This window comes from Silene latifolia, chromosome 3, assembly GCF_048544455.1.
Source record: "Silene latifolia isolate original U9 population chromosome 3, ASM4854445v1, whole genome shotgun sequence".
Classification (NCBI taxonomy): Eukaryota; Viridiplantae; Streptophyta; class Magnoliopsida; order Caryophyllales; family Caryophyllaceae; genus Silene; species Silene latifolia.
The window spans coordinates 94964294-94983826 of record NC_133528.1 but is presented as its reverse complement, the minus strand read 5'-3'; the positions used below and the strand labels follow the sequence as shown (position 1 = coordinate 94983826).

General features: G+C 35.3%; 1 protein-coding gene across 1 annotated transcript; it reads right to left on the bottom strand.

The window, feature by feature from the left end:
* Window positions 1-16451: 16451 nt before the first annotated feature.
* LOC141649355 (uncharacterized) lies at window positions 16452-19311 on the bottom strand. Its single transcript, XM_074458047.1, has 3 exons — window positions 18966-19311; window positions 17093-18519; window positions 16452-16820 (listed from the first exon to the last, which is right to left on the bottom strand). The coding sequence occupies exons 1-3, from the start codon at window positions 19309-19311 to the stop codon at window positions 16452-16454; spliced, it is 2142 nt and encodes a 713-aa protein (XP_074314148.1).
* Window positions 19312-19533: the final 222 nt, after the last annotated feature.

The following is a 19533-nucleotide window of genomic DNA, read 5'->3' as shown; positions in this document are numbered from 1 at the left end:
CACGAGAACAAAGGGTTTGTGGCTCATGATGCTGTCTATTAAAGAAAAGAGTATTATTTTTTAAAGACAAAGTGGGAGAAAATGTTCAAGAGCCACAAACTGATCAGTAATTATTTCTTCGAAACCTAATGTGGACAGGAGTCATGTTATTTTGAAAGTAACAAACCTGTAACTTATTAAGATGCTTTATCTAGTTTCAACTCCGAAAAAGTCTGAACTTAACATAAACATTAAGATGTTTCTATAACTTGGTGTATTGGTGGTAAGAGGTTTACACCAATTACAACGCTTCGTTAAATTCGGATTTAATAATATTATTTGACCGTTGGATTTTAAAATCATCTTCCATGAATTTTGTAAATCACAACTATCCTAAGGTAGGATACGAACTTAAGAAGAAATCTTAAGTAAAAGTCAAGGAGTTCAATGGTATGTTTCAGTCATGTAATAAAATTTTCTCGATTTAACGAGTAGTTTTGTTTATACATGAAGTTTAGTGGGAGTAGGGTGGTATTATTAGTCTTATATGTGAATGACATATTGATCACTGTGAGTGATGAAAGAATTAGGAGAAGAATAAGACATCTCTAAGATATCCAGTTCGATGGATATTAGCATAAAGTTAATATTCTTATGTTAATAAGAATCTTAACAAGTTCAAAAGTATTGAACATGAAGAATTTGAATCCACATGCTTCCGCTGCGAGATTAATTCATTACGCTAAGATGTATTACCATTCTTAAACCTCGTATACTTAGAGTATAACGAGATGTTACAAATCGAATCCTTGAGAGAAGTCTCTATATAGCCACATAGTTTATTAGTAACTCAGGAAGTACTAAAGATATGAAGCTAAGAATTTAGAAATGAGATGGATTTATGTGCAAGGAGTTACACAAAAAACCATATTCTAAACACATAAGGATGGTTAGAGAACCATCTTGGCTATATTATTTAAGGAGGATATCTGCTAGAACGTCCTAGGCAGTTGAACAATGAGATTACACAACGAAAATTGAGTACACTTGCAATAATGAGATATGCAAGAAGGAAGGGATGATATTAGGATTCGGTTTTGTGAATTGGAGGAACTATGTTAGTTTATTCCAATAACCAAAGGTCCTATCCCTACTCACTGTGAGGACAGTGGGAGCTATCCTAAGGCAAGAGAGCCTATGTCTAGATTGGATCTAGACACGTACTCAAAAGTTTTATAATAAATATTATACATAACAAAGGGAAATATTATATTGTAAATTTAGTAAAGTGCAAAGTGTTGCTAAGACTTACTAATCAAGGCCTTCTCATAGGCTTAGCATGATGTGTCATGCCATTTCAATTGAATTGAGATGATCCACTATATACAAGATTAAAAATGAATTATAGATTATGTAGTAATTGATATTGTATCAAGTTTACATATGTGATAATGCACTCATCGTTTGAGTTTTATTCAAAAACTATTTTCTTATAATACTTTGTTTTCCAAATAGGTTGTCAAAACAATATTGAACCCTATTTATGTGAAGTGGATTAACATAGTATTGGCCCCTAGTCACTTATATGAGGTGACGTCTCCTAGTGACTAGAGTGTGAGTTGATTGAAGGCAAGTTCAAGTGACATAGAGTCATAAGAGATGACTAGTCGATCACATAGGCAGGCTGTATGGAACACTCTGTCGGGCAGTGACCGCTTATAGAGTTCTGGCAATTTTATATAGCCTGGTCGTGGCGAGAGCTACTATTGTATTCTTTTGAGTCGATTCTTTGACTAGAGATTGTTCGCCCAAGTCGGCACAGTTTCTTATTGACTTTGATTTTTGCCCCAAGCCATTCTGTCAAAAGGGATGAGTGTACATCTTTTGGGTCATGATGAAATGTGGGTGTACGAAGGGAATAGTGCGATAGGAATTATCCACCCCTTGTCAGGGTTATTTGAAATCTCAAGGCCACTCGAGGAGTAGTGAACTAGAAATGTGTGGCCACGCTCGGAAAGTATCTACGGTAGACAATTCCGGTCAAAAAGTTACTCTCCAGATCGAGGAAACCACTCTTGATATGATCACATGCAAGTACGACCTGCAAGACACCTTGCATTGAGTGGGAGATGATGTAATAGGACAAGAGAATTGATGACGCACACTTGTCTCGAACAAGTGGGAGATTGTTGGAGTATGTGTCCTCAACAATGGTGCGATCACATTATTGAAACTCATGATAAAAATACATAAAGGATGATTCATTTATATATGTCAACTGATCAACATTAATCGGTAATGATTGGCTGACAAGAGTTTGACATTACTGTCGTTTAATGGTGGTGATCAGTTGCCAAACCATATAAGATATATGTTTATGTTTTGATGATGTCAAGAGTTATTTATATTTCATATACTCGTTGCGTGTAATTGTTTGTTTAGTCTTTTAGATTGGACTTATTCATTACGAGCATTAAGGAATTGTGATGGAAGTATATCGTGATCAAGCCTCAATCAAAGATCAAGATCATACAAGTTATTAAAGTATTATTCAAGCGTACTTGAGAAGATGAAGCTCATTTAAAGATTAATCAAGCTTGGATATTAAAGAAGCCTACATTCGAAGATCTCCTAAGAAGATTAGATTAGTGTAGGTCGTTGTCTCGTAATGGTAACTTAAGAATACAATTCTTAAGTAAGTAAAGTTATAGTTTCACATCAATAACATTGCTTATAAAAGAACTCAATGTTATAGCTCTTCTACTATAACATTGAGATGTGAAGTTTATAAAACACACGACAAATAGTTTTAAAATTGTTTTTGGAAAACCGTTTTAAATGTTTTAGTAAAAGTATTTGTTTTACAAGGGCGCTTATTTTAATATTTTGTATGGTTTTACTATGAGCTTATAATTAGTAATTATGATTGAATTAACTTATGAGTTGAGGTATCTTGCTAATTAGGGTTTCTAGTTTCTACATACTCTAAAAAACCCTAAACCTAATTTATCTTACCTAAGGTTTTCGTGAAAGAGGATTGGACTTATGAGTCGTTTCTTCCTCATACACGATTACTCTTTGTACAAGTTAGGGTTTTATGTAAATCTTTATAACATTTGATTAGAGATTTAATATCTCTTTTATATTATTTTGATTTATTGTTTCCTTACTTATAAGTTATTATTTTTGCAAAGATAGAAGGAAAAGATCACTACAAGAAATCCTATTTCGGGCGACTACAAATGGCGACTGAAAAAAATAGTAGCCAATTTGGCGACTGAAAAAAAATTCGGGCGACGGAAATTAGTCGCTAAGTTAGCGACTACCAAAATCCTTCAAATTATTGGACCTGGCGACTGATTTTCAGAAAGGGCGACTGAAATCAGTCGCCAAATTGGCGACTACCCCTTTTCAGTCGCCAATTTCAGTCGCCCGCTCAACGAATATGAAACACACGCAGATCCTTTCTCCCCTCTCTCATACTTTACAAAAAATCTAAAACACACAAAATAACTCAACCGCAAAGGCGAAATCCGACTTGTACCCGACCACCACTCCGACCACCACTCCGACCACTGCTCCAACCACCATTACTGTGACGACAAGGTTCATCCTCTCCCTTATTTCGGTTCATCCTAGGTATAATTTCTTTGTCTTAAATTTCAATTACTTTGTTTAATTTTAGATTATTTTGTTATTGTAACTAGTATTAGGATGATTTGATATGTTTATATAAGTATTTGTGTTGATTATTAGGTTTTTAATTGTAATTTAATTAGGTTTTGGTGAAATTGAGATTAAGGGTTGTGTAAATTGGGGGTTTTTATAGTGATGATTGTGTTGTTGATTTTGATTAATATTAGTTTTGTTAGTTTTGTTGATTTTGTTTATTGTTTAGTGAATTAGTATAATGTTAGTAAGGTGGAAGTTATTATATGTTAGTAATGTTGAATATAGTAAGTTAGTATAAAGTTTTGTTTTTTAAAGGTAGTAAATTATTTTAATTAGTTTGATGTGGAGTATTGTTTTTTAAAGGTATTAGTATAGTTAGTATAATTTTAGTTAATTAGTATAAATTAGTATAATTTTAGTTAATTAGTATAAATTAGTATAATTTTAGTTAATTACTATAATTAGTATAAATTAGTATAATTTTAGTTAATTAATATAATTTTAGTTAATTAGTATAGTTAATTAGTTTGTATGGATTATTATTGTTAAAGGTGGTTCTATGTTTTATTGTTAAAATTATGGTTTATATATTATTTAGATTAAAATGAAGAGATTGGAACGTGGATGGATGTACGAAGAAAGAGTAGATAAGAAGAGACGTCCTACCGCTAGATTTATAAAGGGGGTTCGTGGATTTATTGAATTTGCTAAACAAAATGATGAATATGATTTGGTAGAAAATAAACTTAGATGTCCTTGTACTAAATGCAAAAACGTGAAATATCTACATGACATAGAGGTAGAAGAACATCTTTATACAAATGGGTTTTGTCCAAACTATTACAATTGGATTTCTCATGGAGAAGCATATTTTCCCGAACAACCTCAAATCCAACAAAATGAGAACCCATATAGAGATATGGTTGTTGATGCCTTTGAGTCTAATATCTTCAATAATGACGATCATCTTGCAATGAATGAAGAAGAACCACCAAATCCACAAGCAAAAGTCTTTTTTGACATGTTAAAAGCTTCTGAACAACCATTATATGAAGGGAGCAAAATGTCATTGTTACAAGCCGCCTCTAGGATAGTAACGGTGAAATGTGAGTTTAATATGTCATTTAATGCCGTTGATGCCATTGCTTCTTTGCTTGAGGATGCTCTCCCCGAAAATAATGTCATGACCCGAAGTTTCTACAATACCAAAAAAATCGTTAAAGGTCTTCAACTTCCGCATCAAAAGATTGATGCATGTCCCGAACGATGTATGCTCTTTTGGAAAGATGATGCTTTCCTTGACAAGTGCAAGAAACGTCAAAGAGATAGATATGAGACAAGGGAGGGAGATATTGTTTTGAGGGGAAAAAAGGCAACAAGGGTTGTAAGAGAGGTGGAAAGAGTAAGAAACCAATATCAATAAACCCGCCATTAATTTACTTTCCACTCGCTCTAAGACTTCAAAGAATGTATGCAACAAAAAATATTTCCGAACAAATGAGATGGCACAAGGAAAATCCTCGTACTCCGGGAAAGATGTGTCATCCGAGTGATGGGGAGGAATGGAAGTGTTTTGATATGATCTATCCTGATTTTGCCGATGAACCCCGCAATGTGCGACTTGGCTTGTGTACAGATGGGTATTCTCCATTCGATCAGTTTGGTAAGCCTTATTCATGTTGGCCTGTAATGGTCACTCCATACAACTTACCACCTTGGTTGTGCTTGAAAAAGCAATTTATCTTCCTGTCACTTATTATTCCCGGTCCAAAAAATCCAAAAAGTAATTTAGATGTTTATTTACAACCATTGGTGGAAGAGTTGAAACATTTGTGGGAAGTTGGTGTGGAAACATATGATGTGTCCAAAAAGCAAAATTTTCAACTAAGAGCTTCACTTTTATGGACAATAAATGATTTTCCCGCTTATGGAATGTTATCGGGTTGGTCTACTGCTGGGCAAAAGGCATGTCCTTGTTGGATGGAAGAGAGTAAAGCATTTTATCTCCCTAATTACAAGAAAATAAGTTGGTTTGATTGTCATAGACACTTCTTATCGGAAAGACATGGACATAGGAGGAATAAGAAAGCTTTCTTAAAAGGTAAAGAGGTGCGTGACGATGCTCCGGATCGACTTCCGGGGGATGAGGTATGGGAGTTGATATGTGATTTTCCAACTACTGTTGATGGTACAGAAGAAGAGTTTAAAGAGTTGAAAAAAAAATGGTTGGTTTAAAAGAAGCATTTTTTGGGACCTTCCGTATTGGAAAACAATGTTAATTAGGCACAACTTGGATGTAATGCACATAGAGAAAAAAAATTTTGAGCTACTGATTCATACAATTATGGATGTAGAAGGAAAGTCATGTGATACTATTGCTGCAAGAAAAGATATAAAGAAATTTTGTGACCGTCCTAAATTGCACATTCGGAAAGACGGGTCAAAGCCAAAATCCATTTTTACTCTTGACAAAGCTCAAAGGAAGGTATTGTGTGAGTGGTTACGAAAGTTGAAGTTTCCAGATGGATATGCATCGGATTTTAAACGATGTGTTGATATGAAGAAGCTAAAGTTGCAAGGCTTGAAAAGCCATGATTGTCATGTCTTCATGGAACGATTATTACCCGTTGCTTTGAAACATCTTCTCCCGACTACCGTGTGGAATGCAATTGTTGAGATTAGTCAATTTTTTCGAGATTTATGTTCCTCCTCAATATGCGTTGAGGACATGATACGTCTCGAAGAGCAAATACCAGAAATATTGTGTAAACTTGAGATGATCTTACCTCCTACATTTTTTAATTCCATGGAGCATCTACCAGTTCACTTGCCTTATGAAACCAAAGTTGGAGGACCCGTCCAATATAGATGGATGTATCCATTTGAAAGGTAATAAAAGTTAACTAGTATTATTGGCATTATAACTATTATTCTTTTATACACTTTAATTTTTTAACTTTATCAACTTTAATTAAGCTCTATAATTATATTATAGGTTTCTTAAACACATGAAGAAGAAAATTGGTAACAAAGCTCGGGTAGAAGTTCTATATGCAATGCATATTTAACAGAAGAGATTGCAAATTTTTGCTCGCTTTACTTTGAAAAACATATAGAAACCAAGGCAAAATACTTGAACATTGACAAAGAGGATGAAATTGATGCAAGTTTACCCGAGTTTTTTCAAACTCATGATGATGAAGGTTGCTCAACAATTGGGGGAACAAGATATTTGGATGACAAAGAGTATAATCGTGCTCACCTTTACGTTCTATCTAATTGTGAAATCTTAGAACCATATGAAATGCAGTTTGTGACTGATTTCATGAAAGAGCATCCTAATGTGAGGAGGGATGATGTTTGGAATAAACACGAGGAGCAATTTCCATCATGGTTTAAGAAGCATGTTATTGAGTTGAATATCGAAGATGATTTGATAAGGAGTTTAGCCTCTGGTCCTTCACGAATGGTTAGAACTTGGAATCGATACCTAGTTAATGGATTCAATTTTCATACATTCAACTATGGTAAAAATAAGGCTAGATGCAATTATGGTGTCACTATTTCTTCTCTTGATGGCAATGACTATTATGGTATAGTAGAGGAAATATTTGAGATGTGCTATAATGGGCGTGAGCATGCTTATAAGACTGTCATATTCAAGGTTGAATGGAAGGACAATTCTATAGCCGGAACAAGAGTACATGAACGTTACAAACTCGTAGAAGTGAATCATACTAGAACATATTCTAAGTATGACCCTTTTATACCCGCACATCAAGCTCATCAAGTGTATTTCTCTTCTTATCCATGCACGAGAAATGATAGAAATCAAAAGCAATGGTGCAGTCTTTAAGACAAAGGCAAGATCAAAAATAGATACCTCTTTTTTCCAAGAAGAAGTAGTATCAAGTAGCACCATTTTGTCTCCAATTGAAGAAATCAGTTCCGAGAATGGTAATGAAGAGGGTGAAGAGTTGGAAGATGAGGAAGAGGAGGAAGAGAATGGAGAAGATATAGAGTTGGAGGAGTGGGAGGAGGAAATAGATAATGATAATGATGATGATGATGAAGAAGTTGATGATGATGATGAGGAGGAGGATGAAAATGAGGATGAGGATGAGGATGAAACTGATGAAGAAGATGATGAGGATTAGTGTTAGTTATTTTGGTAAATTTACTAACAACATTGTTTAATTTTATTTTATATTTTATTGCAATTATGTTTTTATTTTACTAACAACATTGTTTAATATTTTTTTTTTTTGCAATTGTAGATGGCAGGAGGTCGCGCAGGACGAGGTAGACAGCGAGGCGGGGGTAGTCAGCGTCGTAGTACGTCTTCTTTAGAGGAAGAGGAGACGGAGATTGAGCAGGCGTCGGTCGAGGAATCGACCAATGATGACTCATCAGATCAGGGACCCGAGATTCAGTGGACTAATGATGGGAAGATGATACTTGATCCGGCTGGTCTTTGGTAAGATATATGTTACTCATATGTTCATTTCATATACTCCATTAAAGTTACAATATTCATTCTTTGTTTAATATAAACTCGTACTTGTATTTAACATATTGTATTTCAGGTTTAACTGCAGAACGGTTGTTAGTGGTTGTTCGACAAGTACGAAACAGAAGATGACAGGGGATGTTCCTACTTGTTGGACTGGCGCTACGCCCCAACAAAAAGAAGAATGGTTCAACATCTTTCGGGTATTTTTTTGTATATATTTAATTTGTTAATTTATATCTAAATTTCAATTAGTAATTTATACTAATAAAAACTTTTTATAGAAATCCTTTGATTGGCCGGCGGGATTGGAGTATATTGTCCGTGAAAGGTACAATCATATTTGTACTAAAAGATATAGAGATATCATCTATAAGATCGTGAGGAGGAAAAAGGAGCCCGAGCATTTGAAAGGTGTGTATTATTTTATTAGTTTGATTACTTGTATTTAGTTATAATAAATTTACGTAACCATTTTATTTTTTCTAACACTATTTTGAATTTTAGGTGATGCATATGAAGGTCTAATGAAGAAACGTGATACCCCGGAATTTAAGATAAAGTCGGAGCGAGGTTCACTCAACAAAAGAGGAGGAAAGAAAGAAGGCATTGTTGAGGCTACTCACTACGGGGGATCTCGTTCTTTCTTGGATCGTGTTTTGGGAGTAAGTATACATAACAACACCTTAAATTATTATTAAAAAAATTTAACCGTGAAAACCATGAATTTATGCTTTGTTTGTTTTTAGAAGGGGAAGAGAAAAGGTAAGGTAGAGATGACGGCTCCCGAGCTCTTTGCAGACACGCATAGCAAGGTTGATGATAAGGGTATTAGGCATTGGACTAAGGCGAAAGATAAGGAACTACATGTATGTTTCATTTAATTAGTCAATTTCCTTTGATAACATTATATATTATAGGTAAATTTTTCATGAAAAAATAACCTTTAATGATATTTGGTTTCACTTGTAGGATGCTTATTTGCGTGAAAAAGAGAACACCCCCGATAGGCCCGATAATGATATTTGGTTTGACTTGGTTGAGGGGTACAAAAAGGGCTCGGTGTATGGAACCGGAGAAGCTCGTGGAGTTTTCTTCAAGGCGCCAAAAGCAAGGACTTCTTCAAAGTCCAAACAAACTTATGAGCCGGGAATTGTAAGTGTCTTACAATCACAACTTGATGAAGAAAGGCGCAAAAATGCCGAAGAAAGGCGCCTAAACGCCGAAAGGGATCAACAAATGCGGGAAATGAAAGCAAAGTTCGATCAAATGGAAGCCTTCTTCAGTTCGTGCAACTCCGGTCCCCGTCCCCATTGGCAAGATCCTAATGATCCATCTGGAGGAGGTGGATTTGGCGCGGGTGGTTTTTTTCCTGTTGCTTGACTTATGTGCCCCTTTCCCAAAACTTAAGAACATGGTAGTGGGTAGTGTTAGTTAGACTTGTGACGGATTTGGTTTGTTGAGGATTTGTTGGTAACTTGTTAACTTGGTTTATTCTCATTTTATATATGAGATTTGGTTATTGGTGTTCCATTTGTGTTGTGTTGTGAGTTTGGTTTGCTCAAGTTGGTGCTGTAGTAATAGAAATGTAGGTACGAGCAATGAAAAGGATAGGGTAGTATGAAAAACCGAATTTTCATACCAAAATTACAGTGGAATTGGCGACTGAAATGTAATTTTGGCGACTACTTTCAGTCGCCAAAACAGAGTACCCAACACAAAACCTCCTGATATGCCAGTGCCAAAGGCGACTACTGGGCGACTGAAAGTAGTCGCCAAATTGGCGACTGAAAATCAAAAATGGCGACTACTTTGCCTATCAGTCGCCAAATTGGCGACTACTTTCAGTCGCCAATTTGGCTATTTGGCGACTACTTTGTCAGTCGAATTTTAGCGACTGATTTCAGTCGCCCGATTTCCAATTGGCGACTAAGTGTTGCTACAGTGCTCTGGCGACAAATTTGAGTCGCCATTTTCCTTTTAGCGACTGATTTCAGTTGCCATTTGTAGTCGCCTGAAATAGGATTTCTTGTAGTGGATTGAGTAAATCTTTAAAATAATATTTGATTAGAGATTTGTTATCTCTTTATTATTTGATTTATTCCTTTCTATCTGATAAAAATATTAGGGATGAATAGTGACGCGTGAACAGTGCTGTGAACAGTAAAACGTGAATAGTAATTTCTTTCTTACACAATAAGCCTTTGCTTGTATAAGGGTTAAGTTATTAGGATAATATTTGTTAGAGATTTTTTTATCTCCTTATATTATCTTTCCTAATCTCCAAGATATTGGTGAGTTGTTAAGATAGGAAGATATTATTTATTAAGGCAAGTCTTGGAGAAGAATTAAGGAAGATTTAACCTAATTCTTTCTTGCTTTACAAGACTTCCACACGGCATTTAGGGTTTTTGCTAAACCAAAACGCTTGCTCCTCTTTTACTATAAATACTCCATACTTTACATCATTAAAAGTTAAGACCTTTGAGCATAACTTTGATTTATTTTCAAAAAGCAAAAACCGTGTTTTAAAGCAAGAAACCCGTTTTGTTATTTTTCGAGAACGGTCGTGTATTTTACAAACTCGTGCATTCGTTCTTATTGTTATCGTTATAAGATAATAGTGCTCAATCGATTTCTTACTCGTTCATTAACGTGAACTTTTAGTAGAATCATTAAGTGCTTTCTTATTAGCGTAAGTTAGTCACTCGAGTAACTTGAGTTACAACTAGGATTAGTTGTACGAGTTGGGTTAGTAAATTTATAATCCGTAGAAAGGTAATAAATTTATTAATTGAGAATAGTGGACGTGGGTTTCGATTTGTGAAACTGAACCACTTCAAAAACCGTGCGTCTCTCTCCTTTTCGTTCGTTTGTTTATTTCGTTCTTGTTCGTTCATTAGTTAATTAGTTAAAGTTTAATCAATAAACTTTAAATAATTAATTATACTTATACAATCGAAAAAGTAGTAAAAGTTTTAATCCTCAATTCACCCCCCCCCCCTCTTGAGTATTCTGGATCGATAGACTCTTTTGTTGAACCATATAAGATATATGTTTATGTTTTGATGATGTCAAGAGTTATTTATATTTCAAGATCTCTGTTTCGGGAAGCTTCGAAAAACGCGACAAGAGAGGGTTTGAACCGAGTCCGGATGACGAAAGATGAGAGTATTCTTGTCTCTCGGATTTTGCCATATTCAATCCATGGAGGAAGGTATTACCCCAAATCTTGGTTGACAAATATTCCGTCTCTTAAGTTTTTTGTTGACTTTCTTGATTTTTAAGTTTGGGGTCATATAAGTCAGTTTTCGGGTCCTACATACCCGGTTGAGGTTGTTCAGTTTTTCGCTTCAGTCAAAGTTAAGAATGGGTTGTTGCATGCAACCGTTAATGGTGTTGATGTGACGGTCTCGGTTGATGATTTTTGTTCGGCTTTTTTGGTTCCTCATGATGGAATCGATGTTAATCCAAATCTAGAATGGTCTAATGTGGATGATGAAAAACAATTAGCCATTAAAAAGTATTTTGAGGAGGTTGGGTCGGATAGTGGTAAGTCCTCTTTCGGAAAAAATCAAGTTTCTCTTAAATTTCTTCTGGAACACGATTGTGTCGAGAAGGGGTGGAAGGGATAAAGTGTCGAGTTATGAAGCGATAATTTTTTACTCTTGGTTTGAGTGTCAGAAAGTTAACTTGGCTAGTCTTGTGTTAAACCGTATTGTTCAAACAATTCTCACCGTCACCAAAGAAAAATTTTGCACTACTCTTGATCTTCCATATGGGATGTGGATATCGAGATTGTTGTAGATAAAGCAAGTTGTGGGACGAGAAAGTTACGGTGTTAGTGCGAAGGATTGCATGTGTGATCGGGTTATCAAATTAATGGGTCTTGGGTTTGATGGTCCGGAATTGGTTTTTGCCAAGGATGTCGAGAAAAGTTCAAATGATGTTGGTTTGATAGCTATGGAAGCTAAGATGGAGAGTTTTATGGGTTCTTTAATGGGAAAATTTGAGGAGCAAACCACGGCCTTAGCCACGGCCTTGTCTCGGGTTGGGACCTCTCGGTCCTCGGATGGTGGCTTGGATTGTGCTCGGCTCTATGAATGGATGGATGGGGTTGATAAGAGGCTCTCGGGTTTTGAAAGGGAGTTGAAGGCAATTCGTGGGGAAGTGTTCCCACACAGAGATCGTCTTTCTTTTCTCACTAGTCAAGGGGATGCATTAGTTATGCACGGGAAAGCAATGGCGGCCGATCAATCACTTACTTTGGAGGCGACAAAGGCTTTGTCGTAAAAGGTTCTTAACTTTGAACGGAGCCTTCAAGCTCTAACCACTCTTGTGAGGAGTTCTTTTGATCGTCTTGATGCCTTGGAACATCGCACTCATCCCGAATACGTTAACCCGTATAAGACCCGCAATATTTGACCTTGCCTTGCCTATTGCTTAATTTAGCAGTTTCCTCTATTAGTTTTATCTTATTTTGGTTTTTTAATGGTGTATTTTGCACAATTATTCCATTCGACCCATTTTGGCACATTACTTGTGGTTATGGCCCAAGTAATTCTAAAACATGTTGTTATTCGGCCCATTTGGCTTTAGACATGTTTTTCTTTTAGTTTGTGTGCTATTTTAATTTCTAGATGCTTATGTTTATATATGGTCTATTTGTTTCTTATATCGTTCTTATCTCTTGTCTCGTCTTATATTATTCTAGTCATTTTAAGTTTGTTCTTATCTTTTCGATGATGTCAAGAAGGGGAAAGAACATCTATGGTAAGCATCTACCTAAGCTTGCTCCTTGTCAAGACCAATTGTCTCTTAAAGTCCTTTAAGTTTCGATTATATGTAAATCGTCTTGATCTTGCGTTGATCTTTATTATAAAATAACGGTATTATATTGAGGGGGAACTACATACTTAGTCACAATTTTAGGAGACTTGCCATTATCAAAAAGGGGGAATTTGTTAAACCATATAAGATATATGTTTATGTTTTGATGATGTCAAGAGTTATTTATATTTCATATACTCGTTGCGCGTGATTGTTTGTTTAGTCTTTTAGACTGGACTTATTCATTACGAGCATTATGGAATTGTGATGGAAGTATATCGTGATCAAGCCTCAATCAAAGATCAAGATCATACAAGTTCTTAAAGTATTATTCAAGCGTATTTAAGAAGATGAGGCTCATTTAAAGATTAATCAAGCTTGGATATTAAAGGAGCCTACATTCGAAGATCTCCTAAGAAGATTAGATTAGTGTAGGTCGTTGTCTTGTAATGATAACTTAAGAATGCAATTCTTAAGTAAGTAAAGTTATAGTTTCACATCTATAACATTGCTTATAAAAGAACTCAATGTTATAGCTCTTCTACTATAACATTGAGATGTGAAGTTTATAAAACCCACGACAAAATAGTTTTTAAATTGTTTTTGGAAAACCGTTTTAAATGTTTTAGTAAAAGTATTTGTTTTACAAGGGTGCTTATTTTAATATTTAGTATGGTTTTACTATGAGCTTATAATTAGTAATTATGATTGAATCAACTTATGAGTTGAGGCATCTTGCTAATTAGGGATTCTAGTTTCTACATACTTTAAAAAACCCTAAACCTAATTTATCTTACCTAGGGTTTTCGTGAAAGAGGATTGGGCTTATGAGTCGTTTCTTCCTTACACACGGTTACTCTTTGTACAAGTTAGGGTTTTATGTAAATATTTATAATATTTGATTAGAGATTTAATATCTCTTTTATATTATTATGATTTATTTTTTCCTAACTTATAAGATATTATTTTTGCAAAGATAGAAGGAAAAGATTGAGTAAATCTTTAAAATAATATTTGATTAGAGATTTGTTATCTCTTTATTATTTGATTTATTCCTTTCTATCTTATAAAAATATTAGGGATGAATAGTGACGCGTGAACAGTGCTGTGAACAGTAAAACGTGAATAGTAATTTCTTTCTTGCACAATAAGCCTTTGCTTGGATAAGGGTTAAGGTATTAGGATAATATTTGTTAGAGATTTTTTTATAACCTTATATTATCTTTCCAAATCTCCAAGATATTGGTGAGTTGTTAAGATAGGAAGACATTATTTATTAAGGCAAGTCTTGGAGAAGATTTAACCTAATTCTTTCTTGCTTTACAAGACTTCCACACGGTATTTAGGGTTTTTGCTAAACCAAAACCTTTGCTTCTCTTTTACTATAAATACTCCATACTTTAAATCATTAAAAGTTAAGACCTTTGAGCATAACTTTGATTTATTTTTAAAAAGCAAAACCCGTGTTTCAAAGCAAGAAAATCGTTTTGTTATTTTTCGAGAAAGGTCGTGTATTTTATAAACTCGTGCATTCGTCCTTATTGTTATCGTTTTAAGATAATAGTGCTCAATCGATTTCTTACTCGTTCATTAACGTGAACTTTTAGTAGAATCATTAAGTGCTTTCTTATTAGCTTAAGTTAGTCACTCGAGTATTTAACGGTACTCACTTGAGTTACAACTAGGGTTAGTTGTACGAGTTGGGTTAGTAAATTTGTAATCCATAGAAAGGTACTAAATTTATTAATCGAGAATAGTGGACGTAGGTTTCGATTTGTGAAACTGAACCACTTCAAAAACCGTGCGTCTCTCTCCTTTTCGTTCGTTTGTTTATTTCGTTCTTGTTCGTTCATTAGTTAATTAGTTAAAGTTTAATCAATGAACTTTAAATAATTAATTATACTTATACAATCGAAAAAGTAGTAAAAGTTTTAATCCTCAATTCACCCCCCCCCCCTCTCTCTTGAGTATTTTGGATCGATAGACTCTTCATCAGTTGATCCCTTAAGGTCACACCTAAAGGACGTTTCCCTCAATTGTAATGTTAATCGATTGTATGACGATACACATTGATTAAATCCTTAAATTGAACAAATTGATATATAAGAGAGAATATTATATCTTATTGTAATATGATTAAATAAGATTCAATTTAGTAATTAAAATGTTATATTACTAAAATTGAGTAATGTTTATGAAACATTTTAGATAAGAGTAATTAGTTAATTATAATAGCAAAATGTTGTAGATTATATTAACTAGACTTAATGTGACCCATTTTATATACATGTAATTATGAATTACTTGTTAATTTGTTAAGTGTAATTTATTTAATTAAGAATAATATTTAATTTATTAAATATGCATTAATATGTCCAATGAAATGTTATATGTCACATGTCACAACATATTACAAATCACAAGTCACAAAAATAAAATGGAAGTCCATTTTATGGTAAAGGGACCGGTTTATTGCATGAGAAGGATTAGGATTGTGTGGTTGATTATTTTAATAAGTTAAACATAATCATCACATCTATTCCACTAAACCTACCCTAATGTTTTGGGTAAGACAAAAAACAAAAATAGAAAGCTTTATCCCTTCCCCATGGACCCAAAAAACCGGTACCCCCCCCCCCCCTACCCCTTTAAGCTGAGATTAGTTCTCATTTTTAGATGGTAAAAAAACTCTTATGCTCTCACTTTTTTTTTCCTTCTCACATAAATTGTTTATGTTCATAAAACTTGTTCTAAATCTAATATTATCACAAAATACTAGTGTAGTATTTACATTAATACTAGATTTAATCATTTTAAGGTAACTAGTAATATTATCTAGTTAATAATATTATTAGTATTGAGGGATAGTCTTGGTGCAACTAAGAGGAGGTATTCCACAATGAATACTTGAAGATTTTGGATGATCATCCTAATATGTTTAAGCTCAAGATCTAGTTTAGGAAGGTGTTCTAACCTAGTGCCCATATTTCGTCCATTATCAATGTAAGAAAATCGTTTTCTCCTTATTTTTTATTAAAACATCTTGCATACAACTAGATCCACATGACATAAATTATGAGTAATTTATAAAATGAATTAGATGAGTCGAATAGGGGTTATTGAACCTAACATTCTCTTCATATGGTTTCAACTGTCTCGAAGCATAAGCTATCACTTTCCCTCTTTGCATTAGCACACACCCTAATCCATTCTTTGAAGCATCAGTATATACCTCAAAATTCTCACTCCCTTCAAGTAAAGTTAAGACAGGAGCTGTGGTCAAGCGCTCCTTCAAGGTTAGAAAATCTGTCTCACAACTCTCATCCCACTTAAACATGTTCTCCTTTCTCTTCAAAACAGTCAAAGGCTTAGCTACTTTAGAGAAATCTTTCACAAATCTCCTGTAGTAACCAACCAACCCCAGAAGACTCCTCACATCCGCCACATTTTTTGGCCTATCCTAGTTAGATATCTCAATTTTACCTGGATCAACTAACACTCCCTTCTTTGACACCACATGCCCCAAAAATGCTACCTTATCCAACCAAAACTCACACTTACTCAACTTAGCATATAAATTATTCTCCCTCAGGGTCTGCAACACAATCCTCAAATGCTTCTCATGCTCCTCGTTATTCTTAAAGTATACCGATATATCATCAATAAAGACGACAACAAACTGATCAAGGTAAGGACTAAACACTCTATTCATCAAATCCATAAATACTGTAGGTGCATTAGTCAAACCAAAAGGCATAACCACAAACTCATAATGTTCATACCTCGTCCTAAAGGCAGTCTTAGGAATATCCTCCTCCTTAACTCTCAACTGATGGTAACCCGACCTTAAGTCGATCTTAGAGAAAACTCCAGCTCCACTCAGCTGATCAAATAAATTATTAATTCGAGGCAACGAGTACCTATTCTTAATCATCACGTTATCCAATTACCTATAATCTATACAAAATCTCATGCTCCCATCCTTCTTTTTTTTTTTAGGTGAAATGTGAGTATATTAAATATATCAAAAAACAGCCATAATTATAAGGACAGTGTTCGAATCCCAGCTAAGACATTCTAACATATAAATCCTATGCTTGCCTGCCAATCAATGACACCATTGCTTCCTAGAGTACACATTTTGCTACGAATTCTCCTCTGAATTAGCTGCTTCAGTTGATGTGCTACAATGTCAGGTCTCTGAACACACAACTGATGTCTCGCACTGTTTCTCTGAAACCAAATGGTATACCAGAATGCTGCTTGAACACACGCAGAGGCCTTCCATTGCAGTTTGTTCCTGTTTGCAGATATTAATGCAGTGGGATCAGGCATTTGCTTACCTATCCAGTCTGCAATTCTATCCTTAACCTTACTAGTGAACCTGCATTCTGAGAAGAGATGGTCACTAGTCTCAGGCTGTTCCCCACATAATATGCAGTCATCATCAGGGCACAAACCAATAGCATGTAGCTTGGTTCTCAGTTTTAGTCCATCTTGCATAATCATCCAAGCAATAATAGAGTGTTTAGGGATGTTCCAATTATTCCAAACAAGAGTAGACCAGGCAGTTTTGGGATGCTGACCCATCAACCATTCATATCCATTACTTATTGAGTATCCTTTGGTCGAAGAGATCCAAATATTATCATGAAATCCACTTTTAATCCTTTCCTTCACCTTACAAATGCTCTTCCAGGTCCAGAGGGTATCCTTTCCAGGAGTATAATCATTCCATTCAGCTCCCTTTAAGTACACATTAGCAACCCATTTGATCCAAAGCCTATCAGGCTTTATATATAGCCAATTCACCAATTTCCCCACTGAGGCAACATTCCACAGCTCTGCTTTTTTAATTCCTAGACCTCCTTCATCCTTTGGCAATGTAACTCTATCCCATCCAACCAAAGGAACCCTGTGGTACTCAGATGAGCTACTCCATAAAAAATTCCTGCAGATAGCCTCTACTCTTTTGATCACACTCTTTGGGATAATGAACATGGCAGCCCAATAATTGTAAAGAGTGTTAAGGACTGAGTTTATTAGAACCACTCTTCCTGCATAAGATAACTTCTTTGCTCCCATGCTACGAATTTTTGTTACCATTTTTTCTATCAGGCATTGACAGTCCTTCTTGCTCATCTTCCCAGGCTGTATGGGTACTCCCAGATACTTAAAAGGCATAGTGCCTTCCTGGAAACCAGACACAGCAAGGATATCCTTCTGTAATTCCTCCTGCATCCCATTAAAAAAGATTTCTGACTTACTGTTATTCATACTTAATCCTGATGCTTTAGAGAAGGAACTGAAAGCTCTCAAAAGTAGGAGAATAGAAGGAGCATCCCCTTTACTAAACATCAACAGGTCATCCGCAAACATAAGGTGAGTGAGCTTGAGTCCCTTACATAAAGGATGATAGTGAAAAGTCCATCTTGTTGTTGCAAACTTAATGAGTCTTGTCAAGTATTCCATACAGATTGTAAAGATGAGAGGAGACACAGGATCACCTTGACGCAGACCCCTCATACCTTTGAAGTAGCCAAAGTTATTCCCATTCAAGACCAAAGTAAAGGAAGTGGATTGAATGCAAGCCATGATCAGAGTAATAAAATGTTTTGGAAATCGCAACCCATCAACATTTGCTCCACAAATTCCCATTCAATCAGATCATACGCTTTTTGTAAATCTATTTTAAACAGGCATCTAGGTGACACATTCTTCCCCGGAGTACTTGATGGACAATATCTTGGCAAATCAGGACATTTTCAATGATGGACCTCCCTTGAACAAATGCTCCCGACATTCATGAATAATATCCGCGTAACTAGAGCTAATCTATTGCAAAGGAGTTTAGAAATGATTTTGTATAACATATTGCAGCATGCAATGGGCCTAAATTGTTTCACTGAAGTTGGTCTCTCACATTTGGGGATCAGGCACACATTGGTGGCATTTATCTGGCCAAGTAATTTACCAGTTACAAAGAAGTCCTTGACTGCGTCAAATACATCCTGCCCAATCACACTCCAAGCATCTCGAAAGAATCCACTTGAGAACCCATCAGGTCCTGGGGCTTTGTCAATGGGAATAGAGAACACCACCTGTTTCACCTCCTCAAAAGTCACTGGCTTTGATAAAATCTCAACATGCTCCTCATTACAGACATTCCCATAAGCCAATACAGCATCCCTCACATCCTCAGTAGTCTTTTTACTTCCAAGTAGCCCTTGATAGTAGTCCAAGAATGCATTCTGAATGCTACTACTCTCTGAACAAACTATTCCATGCTGATCTTCAATTTGAATGACACTGTTTCTCATACATTTTTTCCTGATAAGACCATGGAAATATGCTGAATTTGTGTCCCCCTGTTGGGAAATGTGTCCTCAACAACAGTGCGATCATATGATTTAAATATCATTATTAAATCTCATTTTAAAGAATACATTTGGGAAGTATTTTTACTGTCAACTGGTCCACACATATCGGTAATGATTGGCTGACTAGAGTTTGACATTACTGTCGTGCGACGGTGGTGATCA

Coding starts and splice junctions, on each gene's coding strand:
- LOC141649355 (XM_074458047.1), bottom strand. CDS start 19,311: ATGAGAAACAGTGTCATTCAAATTGAAGATCAGCATGGAATAGTTTGT. Junction 18,520..18,965: donor CAAGGACTTCTTTGTAACTG/GTAAATTACTTG, acceptor GCTACTTCAAAG/GTATGAGGGGTCTGCGTCAA. Junction 16,821..17,092: donor ATGGTGTCATTGATTGGCAG/GCAAGCATAGGA, acceptor GGTTACCATCAG/TTGAGAGTTAAGGAGGAGGA.